At 36.0% G+C, this 20,998-nt stretch overlaps 1 protein-coding gene across 1 annotated transcript in view; it reads left to right on the top strand.

Moving 5' to 3' along the window:
• The window catches only part of LOC140146503 (glycine dehydrogenase (decarboxylating), mitochondrial-like), a 58,462-nt gene extending 51,910 nt beyond the window's left edge, over window positions 1-6,552 (top strand). Inside the window, exons 17-20 of the mRNA XM_072168372.1 lie at window positions 210-345; window positions 1,175-1,487; window positions 2,178-2,323; window positions 3,008-6,552. Coding sequence (XP_072024473.1) covers window positions 210-345; window positions 1,175-1,487; window positions 2,178-2,323; window positions 3,008-3,151 — 739 coding nt within the window. The 3' untranslated portion in view covers window positions 3,152-6,552. The remainder of the gene's footprint in view (window positions 1-209; window positions 346-1,174; window positions 1,488-2,177; window positions 2,324-3,007) is intronic.
• Window positions 6,553-20,998: the final 14,446 nt, after the last annotated feature.

Raw genomic sequence — 20,998 nt, forward strand, 5'->3', positions numbered from 1 at the left:
GTGAATAAGGTTGCTGAAAATGCCACAAAGTGCTACTCACTCTTACTTAGTGGTGAGATGATGAAGATATTGCCATCTCAATCTGTATATTGTGGTGACAGGTGCAATTAACACAACATGGATTGCTGGGCCTAAATTTCATAAGTGTTAATAAATTTGATAGACAGTGGTTTTGTTTTTATTTATCGATTGATTGATTATCATTACAGGAGATCTCACCTCAAGAAATTCCTTCCAAGTCATCCAATCGTTGCTCCATCAGATGATTTAGAAACTGACATCGTGATCAGCGCAGCTCCCTGGGGTTCTAGTTCTATTTTGCCCATCTCATGGTCCTACGTCAAGGTAAGCTGTCGGGGGATTGTCCCTCAAATATTTGACACCCTTGCAAGTGTTGTTGAATATAACAGCTGTCGGGGGATTGTCCCTCAAATATTTGACACCCTTGCAAGTGAGGCTGGTAAGTGGTTAAAGATCAAACATCACCGTTAATGTCCTTGACCCGATCAACAGCCTCACCATTTTACTACATCAAAATTGAGATTTTGGTATTGAAAGAAAGCTCATATTTTTCTCATTATCCCAGTGAAATTAAATGTCCGATATATTTTTTGTTTAAATGGTGTGAACAAAAAAGTTTGTGTACTATCCTATGTTGCATTGTTCTACATGTTTTGGCTTCTCAAATCAAAACTGCTGGAACAATACAACTCAAAATTTGGAAACATTGTTTTAATGGTAGTCCTCATCTAAGACAGGAAACAGAACATGATAAATCAGAGCATGCCGCTTTAAAGTTACTTCAAGAATTTGCAGATCTTTAAGCAGTTAACCATCCAGCGTCATCGGCTGCCAAGGTGTTGTGTTGATCAACCACATAACATAAATTCATGACATTTACCTAGCAAAATAACAGCAAGTTGATGCTTTAAATTAAATGAGCACATATTTATAGTTCTAGCTGATGTTGTTATAAACTTAATTACCAAGTGATGCCAAACTTATTTAGTGTTGTGTTCATGACACTCAGGAGAGCTATGTGAAGCTAGAATGCAATTATGAGAAGAATTTGTTGACTGTTTCACAGATATAGTTCCATAACACTGACACATGTCTATCTTAAAACTGATGATTTGATAACTGATTGATTGAATTTGATTATTTTTTCCCATAGATGATGGGACCCAGAGGTCTGGAGCAAGCAACAGAGTTTGCCATCCTCAATGCAAACTACATGATGAAGAGACTTGAAGGCCACTTCAAGATCCTATACAAAGGTGATGAAGGTTTCTGCGCTCATGAATTCATCCTAGATTCAAGGGAATTCAAGAAGATTGGAGTGGAGGCAGCGGACTTAGCCAAGAGATTACAAGATTTTGGATTTCACTCGCCTACTATGTCATGGCCTGTGGCTAATACATTGATGATTGAGCCGACAGAGAGTGAGGATAGAGGAGAGCTGGATAGATTCTGTGATGCCCTCATTGGTAAGTATACTCTAGCCAGGCTACCTAAACAGACATTAATTGTTGCCTTGTCAATAGAGGTGAGAATCCTGTTGTGAATACCCAACCACAAATCCCCAAAGATCACTCTGGAGGCACTGATCAGATCCCTCTGATATACAAGGCAATAGTTAACTTTGCAGAATATTTTATTTATCATAAAAATATGGCAGACATTATTCAAGTTGTGAATCTGACCAAGAGGGGCAATTACTAGTATCAATTAGTGAGCTATTAGTGGTTTTTGCTCACAGCTTAGCTGGATTGTTTTTGTAATTGGTGATCAACTTGATCAATCCAGCATGCCGGCGATTTTAAATTTGAGATGACTGAATTTCCTAATGTTCCAAAATTGATTAATTGAATTGGTAGAAATAGGCTTGCAGTTTTACCTTCATCACACATACCATGCATATGGAAGTTTTAAACAATGGAACGATGGAGGAGAAACAGCCAAAACCAAATTACTGCATCCTTCCCTGGGTTCATGGAGCCTTTCTTCATGAAGCCATTACTTCAAGTTCAAATGTTTGAAGTGGACAGATATGATAGATAATAGGAGGGAGGGTCGCAAAATAACCGGAAAAAGTGTTCAACAATTACAACAAGTACACATGTAGGCTTTGTAGCAACACTGAAATAACTTATGCATGGTGTTTTTTTACCCATCAGTTATTCGTCAAGAGATTGCCGATATTGAGGAGGGTCGTATTGAGGTCAAAGCCAGTCCATTGAAGAATGCCCCACACACACTGGCTGATGTGACAAGCAGTAACTGGAACAGAGCGTATCCACGGGAGCAAGGAGCATTCCCAGCAGTAAGTCAAATACTTTTTGTGAATTAAGGACCCATTAATAGAATTAGGGACACTGATTGTTTACAAGGGCATAAATAACGAGAGTATGAACGCAGTTTTTACATTCCCTAACATTCGGTAATTGTATTTCATCAAATAATGATAAAATAAAAGATGCAACATTCTTAAAAATTTGAATTTACTGTTTTTGTTGTGTTTTTTTTTTTTATACCAAAAGCAGCCGGGCATGAACATTGTTTTTGGCCGGTTATTGGATTTGGGTTATAATCACTAGAAACACTTTTAGGGAATAATTAAGGTGAGAGGCACACTTGGATTAGCAGACAGGCTGACACGTTGGCTGTCATAGGAGTCTTGTACACATGCCTTATAGGTAACCAAGCGAGGTTCTGAGGGTGACCACACACAAGACCGTATCTGAAACCACCTGTTTATGCCCCTTTGCGAGACCTTTCAGTGTTCATGATTTATTCCACATGGAGTATGAATTGATTATGTAGCATGATACAGACTTTTGGGGGCCAAAAAGCTTGCATCCATGATTCCGAGATGAATCTGGCTGTACTAGTACATCATATATGTTATCACTAGGAAAGCCTCAACCCTGGAACACATAATAACTGTTTAATATCCACCTATGTATGTCCAACAGTTAATATTTTTTCTCTTTGCCTGTTTTTACAGCCCTTCATCCGCCCAGGTACTAAGTTCTGGCCATCCGTAGGCCGTATAGACGACAAATATGGCGATCAAAATCTTGTCTGCACATGCCCGCCTATGGATAGTTACGAATCCGCATCGGAAGACGAACAGCAGCAGGCTGTTTAAATTGAAGATGGCACTTTTTATATGAATGTATGTATATAGCGATGCACAGCCCAGCTCACTTAATATTTGTATGAATTCAGGAGAGTTTGGGGGGGGGGGGTCTGGAATACCGGACATTGAAGAATAAATGGAAGACCTCCGAACTAAAAGGGGGTCAAGTCAAATTGAGTGCATTTTGAGACCATTGTCCATGTAGTTGCAATGCAAGGATGTGGTTTTGTTAAGTCACATTGAGTGCATTTTGAGACCATTGTCCATGTAGTTGCAATGCAAGGATGTGGTTTTGTTCATGCAGTTTCAATGCTCTACAATATTATTTCACTGTGAAATCTGCACAGAGGTTGTATGCAGCTCCCTTTTAGCAGAGACTAATACAAACTTGTTTTGCCATGATTTTGTGACTTGTCATCCTTTTAGTTCTGAGGTCTTCAATTTCTGGTAAGAAGTTATAATATTGAGCCAGGTGTTTTGGGAAACTGTTAAGAATTACTACCTTGTTGTTATTAAGAAATATACTTATGCCTTTTGAGCATTGGTGGGGTAGCAAAAAAACATGGATCGGTGGGAAAAGATAGCTTGATAGGGGTTACAATGTGGGTCTGGGAATCCCAAAAGTGGGCTGTGCATGGAGAGGTGTAATTGAGTACTGTCGTAATGGAACTAGTGTGTACACACATTGACCTAAGTGGGGAATTCCTAGAAACCTTGTGCAATAGTAGGGTACAGGTCAATTGTGGTTTTTAGTTGGGGATAAAACTTTTTGTATGGCGGACCAAATTGGGTTTGTTTTTTTGTAATTATTAATTTATGTTAGTTTTTGAAATCAATTGAAATTACAATATAGTGAGGAATTATTGATATTTATATTTAGTTAAGTTTGTAGAAATTATATCTGTAGACTATGTATAAGGGAAGAAATATATTTATGGATTTAATGGGCATTAATATAATAATTTTAGTTAATTAAAAATATTTTTGCACAGAAAATTGAAAGTTGAAAATAATTAAATTTTGTATTGTAATATTTTTCTTTGTAGTATGTGTTAGAATAGTTGGTGGGGGTGTTTCTGGATTTTAACTGACGTAGTGTTTCTATTATTGGGAAGTATTTTAATTTAGAAAAAAGTTTCTTGAGGAATTCACCCATTTGTTGGAACAGGGTATATGTATTGATCAAACTAGTCTTAAAGGACAGTGTTTCTAAAATTGAAAGAAAAAAGCTATATTTTTATACTGTAATATGATGACCACTGTTCTCTAATAGCACAGTGTTTCTAGCCTATTTCAAAATGATAAATTAGGACTGAAATGTAATATAATTATTCTAAATGAGCATGTGCTTGTATGTTTTACATTTTTAGTAATTTCTTGAGTACTGTTGCTGCTATGTCTGCAAATGTTGGCCCAGAAATTAATGGAATTTGATGCTCGCACAACAAATGAAAAATTATAACAAGAACCGAGATCGAAGTTAGGTTTTTATGAACTTTTTGTGACATCTAAATGCTAGTGGTAAAATGAGATTGAATGAGAAAAAACCTAGAAATTTGAGTTGAGAAAGTTTTATAGTAATTCCATTTTTGCTGTATTAAACTGGGCTATTCCATTTAAAATCCATTCCCCTGTGGAAGATTTTGAAAATGTTTTCAATCCACAGGGGGAGTATGAATTTTAAATGTAATGAACACATTAGGCAGCTCCACTTGAATTTCATACATGCTCTTGATAAAGATTCAACCTGAATCTTTCCAGAGGGAGGGTGAGTTTCAAAGAGAGTTGGTAAATGTGCTAAAAAAAATTTCATTTGAAATTCATACTATCCTTGTAGAAGATGTTTCCTAAATCTTCCACAGGGGTAGTGTGGACTGACTAGAATAGCCCAATATATAAGAGTTGTTTGGTGCTTGTGCCATTGTTTTGTATATAAGTTCATGGTGCAAGTTCCTATGTATTAGCCATCAAAAGCAGAAGTGAGAATAGACCAAAAATGGAATACTACTTCTACTTCATTAAAAGTTTTAAAACTTGGACAGTATAGGGTTGGGTAAAAGATATTACAGAAAAGAATTTCTGAATTATTTTATTTGCTTATAAAAACACTTGCATGAAACACAAGCCTTATAGTCTGGAATGTTAACTTCTCTGTGGTAAAGGAATTTAAATACATGTAGGAGTAAGCTTTATTTGGTGTAGCATTATTACTCTTTTTCTATATCAATGGAAAAGCAAAATATAAGCTTTTTATACATAACATCAGAACTGGGGGAAAAAGGATTTGAAGTATATTTAGGAGTAAGTAAAATTGTCAGTTCTTAAAATACCCAAGCTGGAAAGAGTAAAAGTTTTTTTACCTAACATGAAAAAATATATTTACCATGCTTGTCACAGAAATGAAACCAGTTTGATCACAATGTGATAAAATATTTAATTATGCGCAATTTTGCACATTTTTTGTAAATTTGACGTATACCAAGGGCAGCCCAACTGGTAAGTAACGATCAAGTACATTAAGGTTTTACTTTTATAAATCGTCTTGTTTACATTTATGTGTTGTCATACTTGTTGTCTTTACTTTGATGTTAACTTATGTTTTATTATTATTTGTAAATTATTATTATTTGTAAATTGTAAACTTTTTGAAAGTTTCTACTCTGTGACCAGTTCTAAAAAGATATGAATTTTGTATTAATCCTAATAATTAAGATGACTATCTGGTAATAATGGATAAAGTCGATAGAGGGTAATTATTATTGACCATTGTTAGCTTTCAGACGACTCTCTGAGCTGGCAAAATAAGCTTACAGAATTATCCGAGTTTGTGTGTTGCAAGTTGTACAAAGTACATTATAGTTACATGTTTAAGCCATGCATTCCATTTTTCACCTTTATTCACCCAAAAAGTTCAATATAATTTTCTCTTGTTGAAAATTGCTAGCCCAACTGGAGGGTAGCAATGCAGTGCCACTATAATTGGAGATTAGAGCCCAACTTGATAATATTATAATCCACTCCTGCAAGTTTTTCCCCAAAATTGCAGTTGTGGATAACTTTTCATGGAATTAGGTCTGGTCACAGCTTAGAGCTGATTACGGTGTCTTTGTAAGTGATGTTATATTGTAACATAAGTATTTGCCTCATATTGAGATGTACTGAGAATTGTACAGATATATTGAAATTATCCTTTTTGTACTGTAGTCACATATTGCATTCAATGTATTCATAAGTTGTTCAGATTTTAATGTTGATCCTTTAAATGAACTTCATTGGTTCATTTTTTAAAAACAAAATTCACATTTCTTGCAGATAAAAAGCAACCATGATGTTATTGCAAATAGTATAAAAAGTAATCAATTTGTTCATAAAGCTAACGATGTAAGCCAATGAGTTGGGTTGTCACATTACTTTTCTTAAGAATAAATAAAAGTACACAAGAGAACAAGTTTGAGTTTTTGAATCTGTTGTGTTGGTGTGATAGGGACGTTGGGACCTTTTATTTTTGGTGTTCATACTGCATACACACAATAAACAGGAAGCACAACATTATTGCCCATTCCAGAAAAATACAGCACTAATTTTTTTGGATTAAAAAATATTATCAACTTCTGCCAAATGAAACATAGCTCAATCCTAATCATTCAACGAAAGTTAAATTTCACTATTTGGTCAAATTGATGAATTAAGGGCTAAAAACCTACATTTTTAGGATATTTTTCACATGCTGTGACAATCAAGTCTACTTGTATAAAGTCTAATTTCAGTTTATGCATTCTAATTTTTAGAAAAGGACAGGTTTCATTCTTAAAAACCAATCATTTAATTAAAGTGAAACAAAAACATGAAAATTATAGCAAAATTACAGCATTCACTCAAGATTTTGAATGCCAGGACTTGTTTCAAGTCTTTGATTTTTGTGACTCGATTGTCAGAAAACATGCCAAAAATGCATGTTTTTGGCTCTTTTTTTCAAGAAAATAGTGAACATAGTACTTTTCTGGAATGGGGAGTAATATACCACAACTGGTACTGTTCATAGTGAATCAGATTTACTGCACATAATATTCCCTCTATGATCTCCGCCGTATATCCTGATCACTGAAACCACAGACTTCGAAAGAATTAACGCACCAGGTAAGCTTACCCCTTTAAATTCTGAACAATATGTCAAAATTAAAACCAGCAGCCATATGCCTGTACTGTAGTTTTTATCAAAGACCTTGTTTGTTGAAATTGAGGATTAAAGAAATGTTGATCAAAATCAACATGTGCAGTTCATATCAATGGAAAACACGACACAAGTTCCTTGTGTGAGAACGCTTTGTACAAATACTTTCAAATACAAATGCTTTGTACAAATACTGTCATACTTTCAAGGGATTCTCTATAGAAACATTGGATATGGTTTCAATTCTGGAGTGAAAATTAACCAACCGTAGTCGGCAACACACATCACATCAAAGGCTACTGTCAAGTAGATGTGTAACTACTTGAGAATAAAGGACTATGAATAGGTGCGACAGGATTACCTACGGGATTATCTCAAGGATATAATTCCGTTCTCCCTCCTATCTTTACATCTTCTCTGATTATTCATTTAACATTTCTGGCAATGGTGGTTATCCACTTTACTCATGAGTGACTTCTAACAAAAGGCGTGGGTTCCAGTAGTATTCCTCATTCAAAACAATTCAATGCACGACCTCTGAGTTACCTGCATGACTTTGGCGGGCTATTTTGAAACGGTGATGGTTGCACATGCAGGTACTGCTTGTGAAAGTCCTAAACAGTCGCTGATAGGATATGCAGCTTATAGAACACGGATAACCTCTATACTGTAAATCCAAAGTCCATCTGTTATAAGCTGGCCTTGCATTATTGGGAATGATCACAGAATCTTAACCTTTTATAGAAAGCTAATGATATGATGTATCTTGTGTTCAGGAATGATATGGGATAACAAAAATGTTTCCCTCTACTCATCATTCTATTACCTCCACGACCCATTATTCAAAATCGCGCACTGTGATTTGTTGAAACGCGTCACGTGAGAGCCCATTATTCTGCATTATTATGTTTTCAGGGTTATTAGGAGTTAAGAAAACCTAATAATGATAATATTGGATAGCTTATTTAGCGCATGATACCATAACATATCGGATTAGTCATACAAATATCGAACTCGCCGTTGGCTCGTCCGATATTTTTATGACTCATCCGATATGTTATGGTATCATGCTCAACCATCAATATTATATCAATATCGTCTAGCCCTTTTCTATTCACAGATTATCCATTGTATTCCTTTTGTTTGAGGTTCGTTGCCTCGACCATTACCTAGAGTAATGGAGGTAGCTAGCTGCCCAGAGACCGTTATCAACACAATAGCTCAAGATAACGGTCTCGGGCAGCGAGCTAAACAAAAGGAATACCATGGACATTCTAGAAACACTATGGAAAGGATCACAACATACATGTAGAATCTGAGTTGGTTACTCGTCTCAGATAGAATTTTGGAAAAATGCATGTACAGCTCGATTTAAATGCAAATGTTACATGGCAAGAGAAAATTATAGAGGGCTCCTGCAGTCCGTATAACAGTAATTCATATAACACCACTGGTGCTCAGTTAGATTTATGCAAATTAAATTTTAATTAGCATAACAAAGTAAATATTCATAAATAAAAGTAACCCGTTTCGTTGAATGTAAACTCAGTACATGTATATAAACTTGCCATTGGTTTTTAGAAGGAATCTGCCTTTATCCTTGCCCAACCCAAAAGCGCTCAACGGTCCATGCAAATTAGCTGCTAGGCAAGAACCCCGGGATACTACCCGACCAGGGGAGCCAGCCAAACTAACCTGCGGTACTCATTACAAGTCAAGAGGCTGGGGGTGCAAAGCCTAACTGACCTACCCATAATGGGGAGCACCATTGGACACAACGTTACCAGGTCTGTCAAATATCTGCTTATACTCACAGTCAAGATATAAATTTCATGGTGTTGAAACAGATGGTAGTCAAAACGTTGAAAACTCTATATATAATTTGCATTATTCATTAATCATTTGAATAACAATGGTCACGGGGTGAATAAACTCCAGCGGATTAAAGCAAGTGAATAAACCTACCAAACTACTTCAAATACAATTGTCAATTGAGATCAATGCTGTATTGATTTGATAAAATCACTTGCATTTGTCATTAAATAGACTCGCACGCAGGACACATGGGAAGAATATTACACTATCTCGAGGTGTTTTTATTTTGGGAAAAACCCACAACTTTTACAAAATAATACATCAGTTTTTTCCATTTTGTTTTTGGAAAATGAATACACTTTTACAACAAATTCGTTTATTTTTGCTCTTCGTATATGTAAGATAAGCGGTTCAAAACAGACCATCACCATATATAATCGGTGTCTTGTTGAGGTATGGTTAGCATGTTAGTCGCTCGGAAGGCTCGACCCCTTGAGTCTCGCCTTCGGCGACTATGCTCTCTCAACAAGACACCGATTATCTATGGTAATGGTCTGTTTCTCCTTTATCTACTACATAATGGGTCAAGCGCCGTAACACATTCTACGCACAGCATCACGCAGTTACTGGCGTGCAATATTTCCGCGATACTGGCGTTGTCACTTCTGCGTCTGCGCTCCACCTTGAAGTAAACAACTTAAAATATTTGTGCCAAAAATGATATTTTTCTCTTTAAATCGCACTATTTTATGGTAATAGAATAGAAATAAAGGGTGCAGCATTATCCTTTACCGCATCAAATAATGTGTCCTCGGCAGTAAAAGCGTTTAAATAATGGGTTCGGCTGCGCCGCCCATTATTTACGTTTTACTGCCTCGACACATTATTTGGAGTGTAAAGGATAAAGCATTACCCTTTATTTCTTAAATCAATGTTGTAAGACATTGGCATTTGTCAACATGTTGGCATACAAGGTATCAAGGGTTGAGAACCAGAAAGCATTTTAGTCCAATCAAAGTGGGTTTTCACTAATTGCAACAGAATTTTTTTCACCGCTATGCATTTCAGAGAACAACATACAAAAGTATACTAACATATAGGCCTACTTGGTGGAAAGGTAGTTTTTGGTGGGAAAAGGTCATAGATGAGACAAGTTTAGAAAATTGCTCCAATCATTTTTAAAACTACCAAATTATTCCTCTAGTCATAAGGATGCAGAAAAAGTATAGTTTGCCATATCTGTGAATGTGATGTAAGGTTCTTGAAGTCGAGCACGTCATTGGTGATCAAAAAGGTGCATGTTTTGTTGATTCCCCTCACACATGCACTCCCTTCCTTGACGACACAAGAGTGACAAACCTCCCAACACCTCACTCCACAAGATGTCATAGGCCTAAGCTAAAAATGAAACTTGGCAGTGGAATATAAACTGTGCTTATACAACCCAGATTTGCCAAAAATGATCAACACTCAGATCATGGACTCTGGGATCATGGGGTTTGTTCAAGGGGTGTTCAAATACAAAAAAATGCTAATATTCTTACTCCGAATTGTGGACCCTATATGAGATGTGGTAGGGGTGCAGTGGCATAGCCAGAATTTTTCAGATGGGAACAAGGGGGAAAGTAAATGCCTACGAAAAAAGGCCTAAAAATCTTATATATCGGGGCATTACGATGGAGCACATACAGCTGATGAGGGGGCGATATATACGTGAATGTGTGAACCTCTCAAACATTTATAGCCCCCATGCTTATAATACCAAGTTTATGTTTTTATGACATGATTTTGTTATGATGAACAAATGACAGAAATCAAGGCATTTCCTTTTAAATTTTTCACACCATAATGCATTGTTCTGATTAAGGCATAGATTTTCGTCATTTGCACTACAACATAATCATATTCAGGCATGAACTTACTCTCTCCATGCACAGTGGCATAACCAAGGGGACAGAGTGCCCCACAGAAATTTTCAGGGATAAAATGGGGATGGTAAAGAGTAAAGTGTCCTTAAAATGACTAAAAATGGGACAAAAAGTTGACAAATGGGTTGTTATTGTCCATGCGGGTGTCAACTGCAGACAACAAATTCCAAATTTTCTTTTAAATATTCATAAATTTCAGAATTGTACATTTGCATTACATTTACATCAGCTGCATTAAAATGAGTACAAACAAGCCTAGTTGGTTCAGTGGCTCTTGAGATAGCTCCAGATACTTTGAGAAAATATCTCCAACCTTGAGACTTCATGTTGAAGCATACAAATCATCCATCTGTACACAATTATTCATTTCTCAGTTTATGCTTGTCTTTAATAACATTAATACAGTCACTCTGTCAGTATCACATTTTTAGTTCAGAATCCGTCATTATTTTATCACTATAAGCCATATTGTAACATTTGCTGAGGAGGACCTCAACATTTTTCAAAATTCTGTTTTTTACACAATTGTAATGTGCTTTCTTATTTTATTTTTATTTTATTTTATTAGATCTTATTTTGCCTGGGGAACAAACTCAGTGGTCCACACTGATTTCCAGTCTGGCCCAGGGGTCAAACAAAATACATCAAAATACAAATGAAATACATACAAAAGAATTACATCTCATGGATTTAACAAGTACATCATATGAAACACACCAAGAAAGCGCATCTGCAAAAATCATGACTTTAGGTGCTGTAGTTTTCTCATGTACACGATGTTCATACATACATGGCATGCAGGACAGTCATACACACATCAAAGGACCATGCTGCAGCACGACCGATGGAGTGACACACGCTGGCGACACCTGCGCTGTAGTAAATTCCTTTTTTTTTTTTTTGCTTTATTTCAGTTGTTGGGCTCAAAATTAAAAAGGGACATATCTGACAGTAAAAGCTAACATTTTATGAAAAAGAAATAATCTGTTTTAATATGGAAATGTTACATATATATGGCTATAAGGTGGTACTGCTTCCCCTGATAAATTTTGTGACTAATTTTGCATTTCTCTCAAAAAATAACTGCACATTGGTAAAAAAAAGTTATGTATATTATAGGGGCAAGGAATCCAATGACTTCACTGAAATTCAGTGATTCAAGACAAGTGGTTCATTATATATGTTAAGAAATGAGGTAAATTCTAGCGGTACCTCTTTTCTTATCATAAATAACGTACCGCTTGTCTTGAGTCACTGAAAACCTTTGTTACCAGTGTGTTATTATTTTTTGAGAAAAATGCAAAAATAATCACAGATTTATCAAGGGGTGTAGTACCACCTTAAGGTTGGTCTTAACCCTGGAATTATGAAAACTTTGGTCTTAACCCTGGAATTATGAAAACTTTCGGGCCTCATAACTGCTAAATTGTTGGTCTAAAGTATTATATAAAAGTATACATATTTAAGATGGCAAAGACTTGATAAATTCATCTGTGAGGTCAAATTTGGGCCAAAATACTCATTTTGGCCCCAAATCACAAAAAACAGGTTTTTTGGCCCACTTTTTTTTCGTTCAACGTAACAAACAAATTTTTGGGAAAAAATGTATCAATTTTTAAAAACTAGATAAAAATATCTAGGACCCATTTTTTTTTTTTTTAATTTTTTTTAACCAACTTCACCAAAAATATTTGAAGTTTGAGCGAAAATCAGGCTTTTTTAAGATTTTTTTTTTAATTGAGCATTTTTGTCCATTTTTGGTGCAAATTTCTCAAAGTTGGTCAACGTTCAAAAAAATTTAAAAAAAAGGTTCCTAGATATTTTTATCTTTTTAAAAAAATTAATAAAAAAAAATTTGGTTATGTTGAACGAAAACGAAGTGGCCCAAAAAACCCGTTTTTGGAGATTTTGGGCCAAATTGAGCATTTTGGCCCAAATTTGACCTCACAGATAAATTTATCAAGTCTTTGCCATTCTAAATATGTATACTTTATACCAACAATTAAGCAGTTATAATTAGAGGCCCAAATTTTTCCATAATTCCAGGGTTAAGATCCAGGTTAAGGCCCATCCCTAAATCTGATCATATTTCAGTAGGAGTGGTACTATCAGGGGTGGATCCAGGGGGTGGGGGTCCAGCCCCTTTTTTGACAATGAAACCATGCAAATTCAGCATGTTATGGGATTCCACTCGGGATTACCAATTTAGATACTCGGGCCCCTCTGTTTAGAAATTTTGGATCCGCCCCTGTATGCCCAGCAAACACAAACACAAAGTTTTTTAAGTTTTTGAAACATTTTTCTATGAATTCACAAATGTTTTGATAAAAAAATGAACATTCTAACACTGGGCTATAAGGCCAAATAAAACTAGAATTAGGCCTACATGGTTTGTAATTAAGGTGGCCCCCACACAAAGGTGTGTAAATAACAAAGGCTTGTTAATAACATGACATGACACAAAACTATGCAGCACATCAGGGCACCGTATACTATCACAATAGCAAGTTTGACCGGTTATTGCATTTAAGCTGCAGAGTGATTTAATGAAAATGTAGGCAAAATATGCAAATAAGCTCATTAATTATTCATATATATATATATATATACACAAATAACATGACATAAACCTACATGTATACAGCACACCAGGCCACCATATCCAATCCCTATACCAAGTTGATCGGTCTTAGCAATTAAGCTGCAGAGTGGATTAATGAAATTGTAGCCAACATATGCAAATCAGCTCATTAATATTCATAAATATGCCAATAACATGACGCAAACTATACAGCACATATCAGGCTACCATATCTAATCACTGTACCAAGTTTAAAGTAGATTGGTTATTGGCTTGCATTTAAGCAGAGAAGATGTAAAGAAAGGAGGGAGATCCAGCTATCCTCAAACAAAATATGTGTGTTGCCGCTCATTCAAAAGCAATCACACTATTTAGGTTTAACAATAAAATACAACAAAAGGGTTCGAACCCATGACGGGTGTGATACACAAGTTGCTGCTTACTAGTTTTAGGGAAAGGTCAGTGTCTGTATGACATCAATATTATGCATACCATGCATGCAGATCCTAACATCCAGTTTATTTCAAATAAAATATGACCGAAGTTCCATGGCAAATAATAATTTTGCACGCTTGGTTACATTTTCAACCTCTACGATTTATGATACAGACTATTTTCAATTATCAAAATATCTTTATTAGGTTTGCAGGAAATGACAGGAAAATACATAAAACAATAAAATATAGATGATCAAAAATCATCCCTTTTCTAACAAAATCCTAAAACACTCTCCTAAATAATTAATATATGTTCCAAAATGGGCGGATTTTTTTGGAATCTTTACAAAACTACATTTCTTTCTTATAGTATCCACGTGTGGTATCCCTTCAGAGCAACATCAGGTACTTAACACACACATGTGTCATACTTTCAAGGAATTCTCTAAAGAAACATTGGATATGGTTTCAATTCTGGAGTGAAAACTATGAATAGGTGCGACAGGATTACCTACGGGATTATCTCAAGGATATAATTCCGTTCTCCCTCCTTTCTTTACATCTTCTCTGGTTTAAGCTGCAGAGTGGATTAATGAAAATGTAGGCAAAATATGCAAATAAGCTCATTAATATTAATAAATATGCAAATAACATGACACAAAACTATACAGTACATCAGGCCACCATATCTAATCACTGTGCCAAGTTTGATTTCTGCTCAAAAATATGATTTTGGTAAAAATGTGATTTATGGTCAAAAATATGATTTTTGGTCAAAAATGTATTTTTTGGTCAAAAATGTGATTTTTGGTCAAAAAATCACACCAAAAGAGACATAACATTTTGACTTTTTCGTTACTTTGAGGTTACAGACCGATACACAAATTTATCGGACACCGATACACAAATTTATCGGACAGCCAGGTTATGTACAAAGGTATAGGATACAAGATTCTGAAGACATAATAATGAAGTTGATCGGTTATTGCGTTGAAGCTGCAGAGTGGATTAATGAATTTGCTTCCGCCTGGACAGCCAGCCAAACAAACAACCAGGCAGGCAAACAGGCAACCATCTGGATGATAACATAAGCCCCACATATGTGCGGGGGCCAAAAATTAACATGTTTCACATCCCCTCCTGTTTCTTCATTTACATTTTTAATTTTTTTTTTGAAATTCAGTTGTAACTTTTCAAAAAATATGTGTAGAAAATTGAGATACCTTGCTGAGATGCTTTGCTGATATCCAATAAACACTTTTGTAAGGTTTTGTGATCATTAGAACAACAAAAAATAAAAAAGACCTCCTTTTTCCAGGCATTATTGTATATGCGATAAAAAATAGAAAATAAAAAGGCCCTCTTCCTCCTTATTTTAGAAAACCCGGACGTGAAACATGTTTTTTTTTTTTTACTTAATAGCCTAAAACATGTTTCAAAACATTAAATATCCTACCAAACTATTACTTGAACTATTTTGAGCAAAACAATTTGAACGATATTGGTTTGTCAAAATTTTATTAACATTAGCTGCAATAGGCAACATTATAAAATATTTAATAAAAAATATTATTAATAAACTTTACATAACCCAACATTGAAACATATTCTTGTGACATTTGCTCCCCTTTTAATATCAAATTATGTTGAATGCTGAAAATAGTGAAAAGTGATTGCCCTAAATGTCCGGCCCACCATTGATTCTGGGGGAGGGGGAGTAACCAAGTACATAACATCAATAATCGAAACATAATGTATTTCCAACTTCATCTAAAAATTACAGAAATTTAATTTTCAAAATACCATTAAGTGTCCCACACAATATTTGCACAAGATTACATGTCAACACAATATAAAAATAATTTTATCAGCAAACAAGGCAAGCCCAAAACATGATTATTATGAGAAATACCCAGATGCTGCATGGACTAAACCAGTCATTTTATCATGCATTTATCATGATATAATAATGATTACAGTCATATTATCAGTTGTTTTGCAATATTGTTGATAATGAAAATGATTCAAGGCTGAACCAGTTTGAACCTGAGTTAAACATATACCACAGATACATCACTATTGATATACATAAATGTGTTGCAAGACATGCGGTTATAAATCTATGTGCGTACTAATAGGTGTATAATTGTAGAAGAAATAAGAATACCATTTGAAATCCATATCCTACTTGAGAAAGATTTTGGAATTCCAACCAAATTCAATAATCTAATTTCCACAGTGGTGCTGGTGGCAGAAGCATTTAACTTTAGGGGGTGGACAACAGTGTTCGAAATATGCCTCAAAAGGTTACAAGCCAGCCGGGCTTGACCTTAAAAAGTTACCGGCCAGCCAGGCCGGCAACTAGATGCCAGTCAGAAAAGTTACAGGCCAATGGCCGGCTGACCGGCCCTATTTCGAACACTGGCGGACAAGCACATTTTGTGCTAGTTTTAGTGAGACATTCAAAGAATTTCAGAATATTTGTGCCCAAAATGAAAGCAAACTTTTAGTTTTTGCTGGGCCTATGTGGAAAATTGTGTAATTTTACCTTATTTTTGCCTTCTATTAGGATTTTTAAGCAGGATGTTCCCCATGGAAAAAATTAGGGGGTACATGCCCCCTGTCTATGGTTTCCATATGAGCCAACCATTTTCAATCCAAACACTATTCTAAATTCTAAACAAATTTTCCCAAAACTAGAACTACGCAGTTCGTAATTAAGGTGGCCTGCACAACAGAGGTTGGAAAATATAATGAATACTATCACCAGACCAAGTTTGAAGTTGGTCGGTGATTGTGTTTAAGCTGGAGAGTGGATTAATGGAAATGTAGGCGAAATATGCAAATGAACTCATTGATATTCATAGATATGCAAATAAAATGACACAAACCTATTCAGCTCATCAGGCCAGTCACCATATCTAATTCACTGTACCAAGTTTGATATAATATTGGATGGCTGAGCATGATACCATAACATATCGGACGAGTCATAAAAATATCGGACGAGCCAACGGCGAGTTCGATTTTTGTATGACAAATCCGATATGTTATGGTATCATGCGAAATAAGCCATCCAATATTATCATTATTAGGTTTTCTTAACTCCTAATAACCCTGAAAATATAATAATGAAGTTGATCGGCCATGGCATTGGAGCTGCACAGTGGATTAATGAATTTGCTTCCGCCCGGACAGCAGTAGCGTAGCCAGCGGGGGGCAGGGGGGGCAGAGTGCCCCCCCTGACAAAAAATGAAAGAAAAAAAGTGCCCCTCTGACAAAAAATAAAAGGGCAAATCAGGAGGGCAAAGGAAAAGAAAAGGGGCCAGGAGCCCTTTTCTACCAAAATTCAGCCCGAAAATACACAATTTTTTTCAGGCTTACGCAGCAAGATAATGCAAGGTTTAAGCCCTTTCCATCCTGATAATGGGCATAAATAGTGTAAAATACCAATTTTTTGCGCGCTACGCGCGCACACCGTCCCAATAAAACTTTTTGTCTCTATGTATTATATGATGCAATTGTAATTTTTTTCCTCTGTGCCCCAAAAATTTTATTTTGCCCCCTCTGACCAAAAAAGCTGGCTACGCCCCTGCCGGACAGCCAAACAAACAAACAAACAAAGATACAAAGAAAGAAAGAAACAACTATCTGGATGATAACATAAGCCCCACATACATCAGCCCCACATATATCGTTTATTCTCTTAAAGAACAGCCAATTGTTGTTGTAAATTCTAGAGCATGATTATCATTTCAAATTAGTCTAAAATATACAAAGTAGAATTTAAACTCTTGATCTCAATACAAAAATATTTACCTCCGTAATTTTCAGCTGCAGCTAAAATATACTCAAATATATGTTTATTACCCAATTCACCTCATTAACTGTCACCAATATATTATAATTCATAAAACATGTTTTTAATACTGTGCAATCAGTGTTCAAATTCATTCTAAAATTTCGTGTAGCAGTTTCTGGCTAATTCATCATAATCAGGATACTTCCATACTAAAGCACTGTAAAAAATCCTATACAAATGCAAAATTGGGTAGCAGTTACTTCAAAATATGGAGCAAAATGCTATGCGATACAGCCAAATTTGAACCCTGTGTGCAATCCTTTTCATTGATTCCATTATTGAAAGTTCAGTCTTGATATCTTTCATGAAAATGCAAAGGCACACAATGCCGTACATGATTTGTTTGACAGTGGCATAGCCAGTGGGGGGGGGCATGATGCACCCGCTAATCATGACCATTGGTACAAATTAGGCCATCTGGCCATGATGGGCCTTATGGATAAACTAGAATTATTTGGTGCAAAAATTGGAGTCAACAATAGACAATTATGTGTGCACTGCTTGTGCATGATGGTGAAGAAACATAAGTACATGTTGCCCCAACCTGCCTGTTTACATAAGGTAATAGTGCTGCAATCTATGATCAGAAAGATTTGACCTCTGACTTCCATGTCATAAGGGTTGGTGTATTAATTATGTGTACCCCTGGGGTGGTGATTTATAGTGGAGAGCAAAGATTTTTTTTAGCAGGCCAGGCCAAGTGGGGGGAAGAGCAAGTGATTTTTGATGCAGACAGTTTGCATGGGCACCGTTTCGATATTACATGCTAAAATGATTTGGAAATATGCTGGGAAGATGTCCAAGTGTGCAAATTTTCTGCTCCCTAAATTCTGGTTTGTGTAAGGGGGTGAGGGGGGAAGATTTTTAGGTACAGCCAAATGGGGGAGGGGGAAGATTTGTGGTAGGGCCAAAAGGGGGAAAGCGATTTTTAGCAGATCATTTTGAGAGTACCCAGGTGTACACATGATTATTGCACAGCCCCTAATTACAATACTGTGAAACACATCACATACATCAACCACACACATGCTGTTCATCACAATTTTGTTTGGCCTTTCACTATTACTGTATATGTGACACGATATGGTCCATGGGGGCCAAAGGAGGTTTTTTTTTTTTTTAAAGTGAGTTACTATCAATTGCGTAGCATGGTATCTTATTGGGGTAGCACCGACCATGATGGGGGGATCAGGTCTGATTGGGGGCACAAGGGGTTTTTCGGCAATTTTCCTATGGTAATTATCTCAATTTTGCAATCAATTTGGGGACAAGTGCAGGCTTTCTTTATTTGAGTAGTTTACTTGGTTATTCTAAAGTGATATCTATTTTCAATATCTATTTTAGTATGTATTTTATTGTTTTTTAATTCAAACTTTGCCTTTAGGCGACAAAAAAAGAAAAACACCTGTTATACGGGCCCGACAAACCCAGATTTTACAAATATTGGGAAACTTTCCTGTACAAATAAATGCAGACCCTGAATTTCGAAAATATTGGTATTTCCCCAATTGCAAAATATTTACTGATTTTGGGGATAATTTGCAAAAAACCCAAAACAACATGACCCTACTTGGAAGTTCCGCCTGCCTGTAGAACTTTTTTTTCCCCGTCACCTTATCTCAATTTCCAATTTGCTGCCTTTGGCCTCCATGGACCAGATTGTGCCACATGTTGTGTTGATGTTGTGGCTAGTGTACTGTATAAATGCTTATGTATAATGTGTGATTCTCTTATCTGTATTACTGTATTTAATATATATACACTCTATTATATTCTTTATATAATTCCCATTATATTAACCTCTGATCAAGGGGAAGAAAGACCTTATGTGTACCCTGAGTAGAAGGATCCAGCTTTGTTTGGGTTGGCTGATTTTGTTCTATTTGTTCCATGCGTTGTATGCAAGTTCTTGGGTCCATCCTTACGCAGACTGTCAGCATCTTCAGAGATGGTAAGCATAGCCATAGCTCTGGAAAGTGCCTCATCAGATACATACTGAAATTAAAGAAAGATGAAAAGCAAACGACCAGACAGTTACTCTTTTTTCCCAATTAAGATTAAAGGATGCAGAAAAATGAACATTCTTATACATGCATATCAATGTACACACCCCTACATTACACATATCATGTTGATCATGACATAATTATAAAGCATAGTATACCTGTAAACCATCTGTCTTGTTTTATTCTGTTAACAGAGGGCGATGTTACCAATTGCAGTGTGGACTCATCCTGGCCTGCAATTCTGCTATGGTGGACATTGTACATTGTACATTGTATTATTAACCCTACACCTGCCAAATCTTAACAAAGCAAAACTGCTGTGCATGCATCCATCCCACGTGATGGGATAATGCAATCTCCCAGTCATATATACGCACAATATTTTTGGCTGTGCCAGTGAAACAACCGTGGCTACCGGTCGTTGATGCAACGGTTGGCACGCGAGAGGTCCTGGGGTTGAAACCCGGGGTACCAAGCAACTTGGAGGGTTAGGGTTAAGCTGTTTTAAACCCATCCAGGAACTGAGTGTCCAATGTTGCCAAGAGATTTCTCATGTGTGTCCTTGTTTGCTGGTGTTTACATATGAACACACTCATAAATATATAATCAATGCAATTAATTTAATACAGATATAAGACCAATAAAGCACAAAATGACTTTGCTCATGCAATTTCATTGGTAGGTTAGTATGATCTTACTCAGAACTAGATCAACCAGTTAAATCAAATAAATATTGGCTAATTAACTTGCAATTTCATTGGTAGGTTAGGTATGATCTTACTCAGAACTACAATCAAGTGCAAATTTGCTGGGACACATCTATAGTTCAATGACCCTCCCTGCTCCCCTTATTCAATGTTATACACCAAATGCCTCATTTTTTAAATGGACTATGTTGTTGCTCCAACATTGGTTGGTGGGGGAGGGAGGGGATTCGAAATAGGTTGGAAACTATACAAATAAAATTTCATATGGTGAACTTCATATGACCGGTTTTATTGAACAGAGGGCGCGAAATATGAACAAGTGTCCCAGGGAAATTTGCACTTGATTGTA

The sequence above is a fragment of the Amphiura filiformis genome, chromosome 2, assembly GCF_039555335.1.
Source record: "Amphiura filiformis chromosome 2, Afil_fr2py, whole genome shotgun sequence".
NCBI classification, from domain to species: Eukaryota; Metazoa; Echinodermata; class Ophiuroidea; order Amphilepidida; family Amphiuridae; genus Amphiura; species Amphiura filiformis.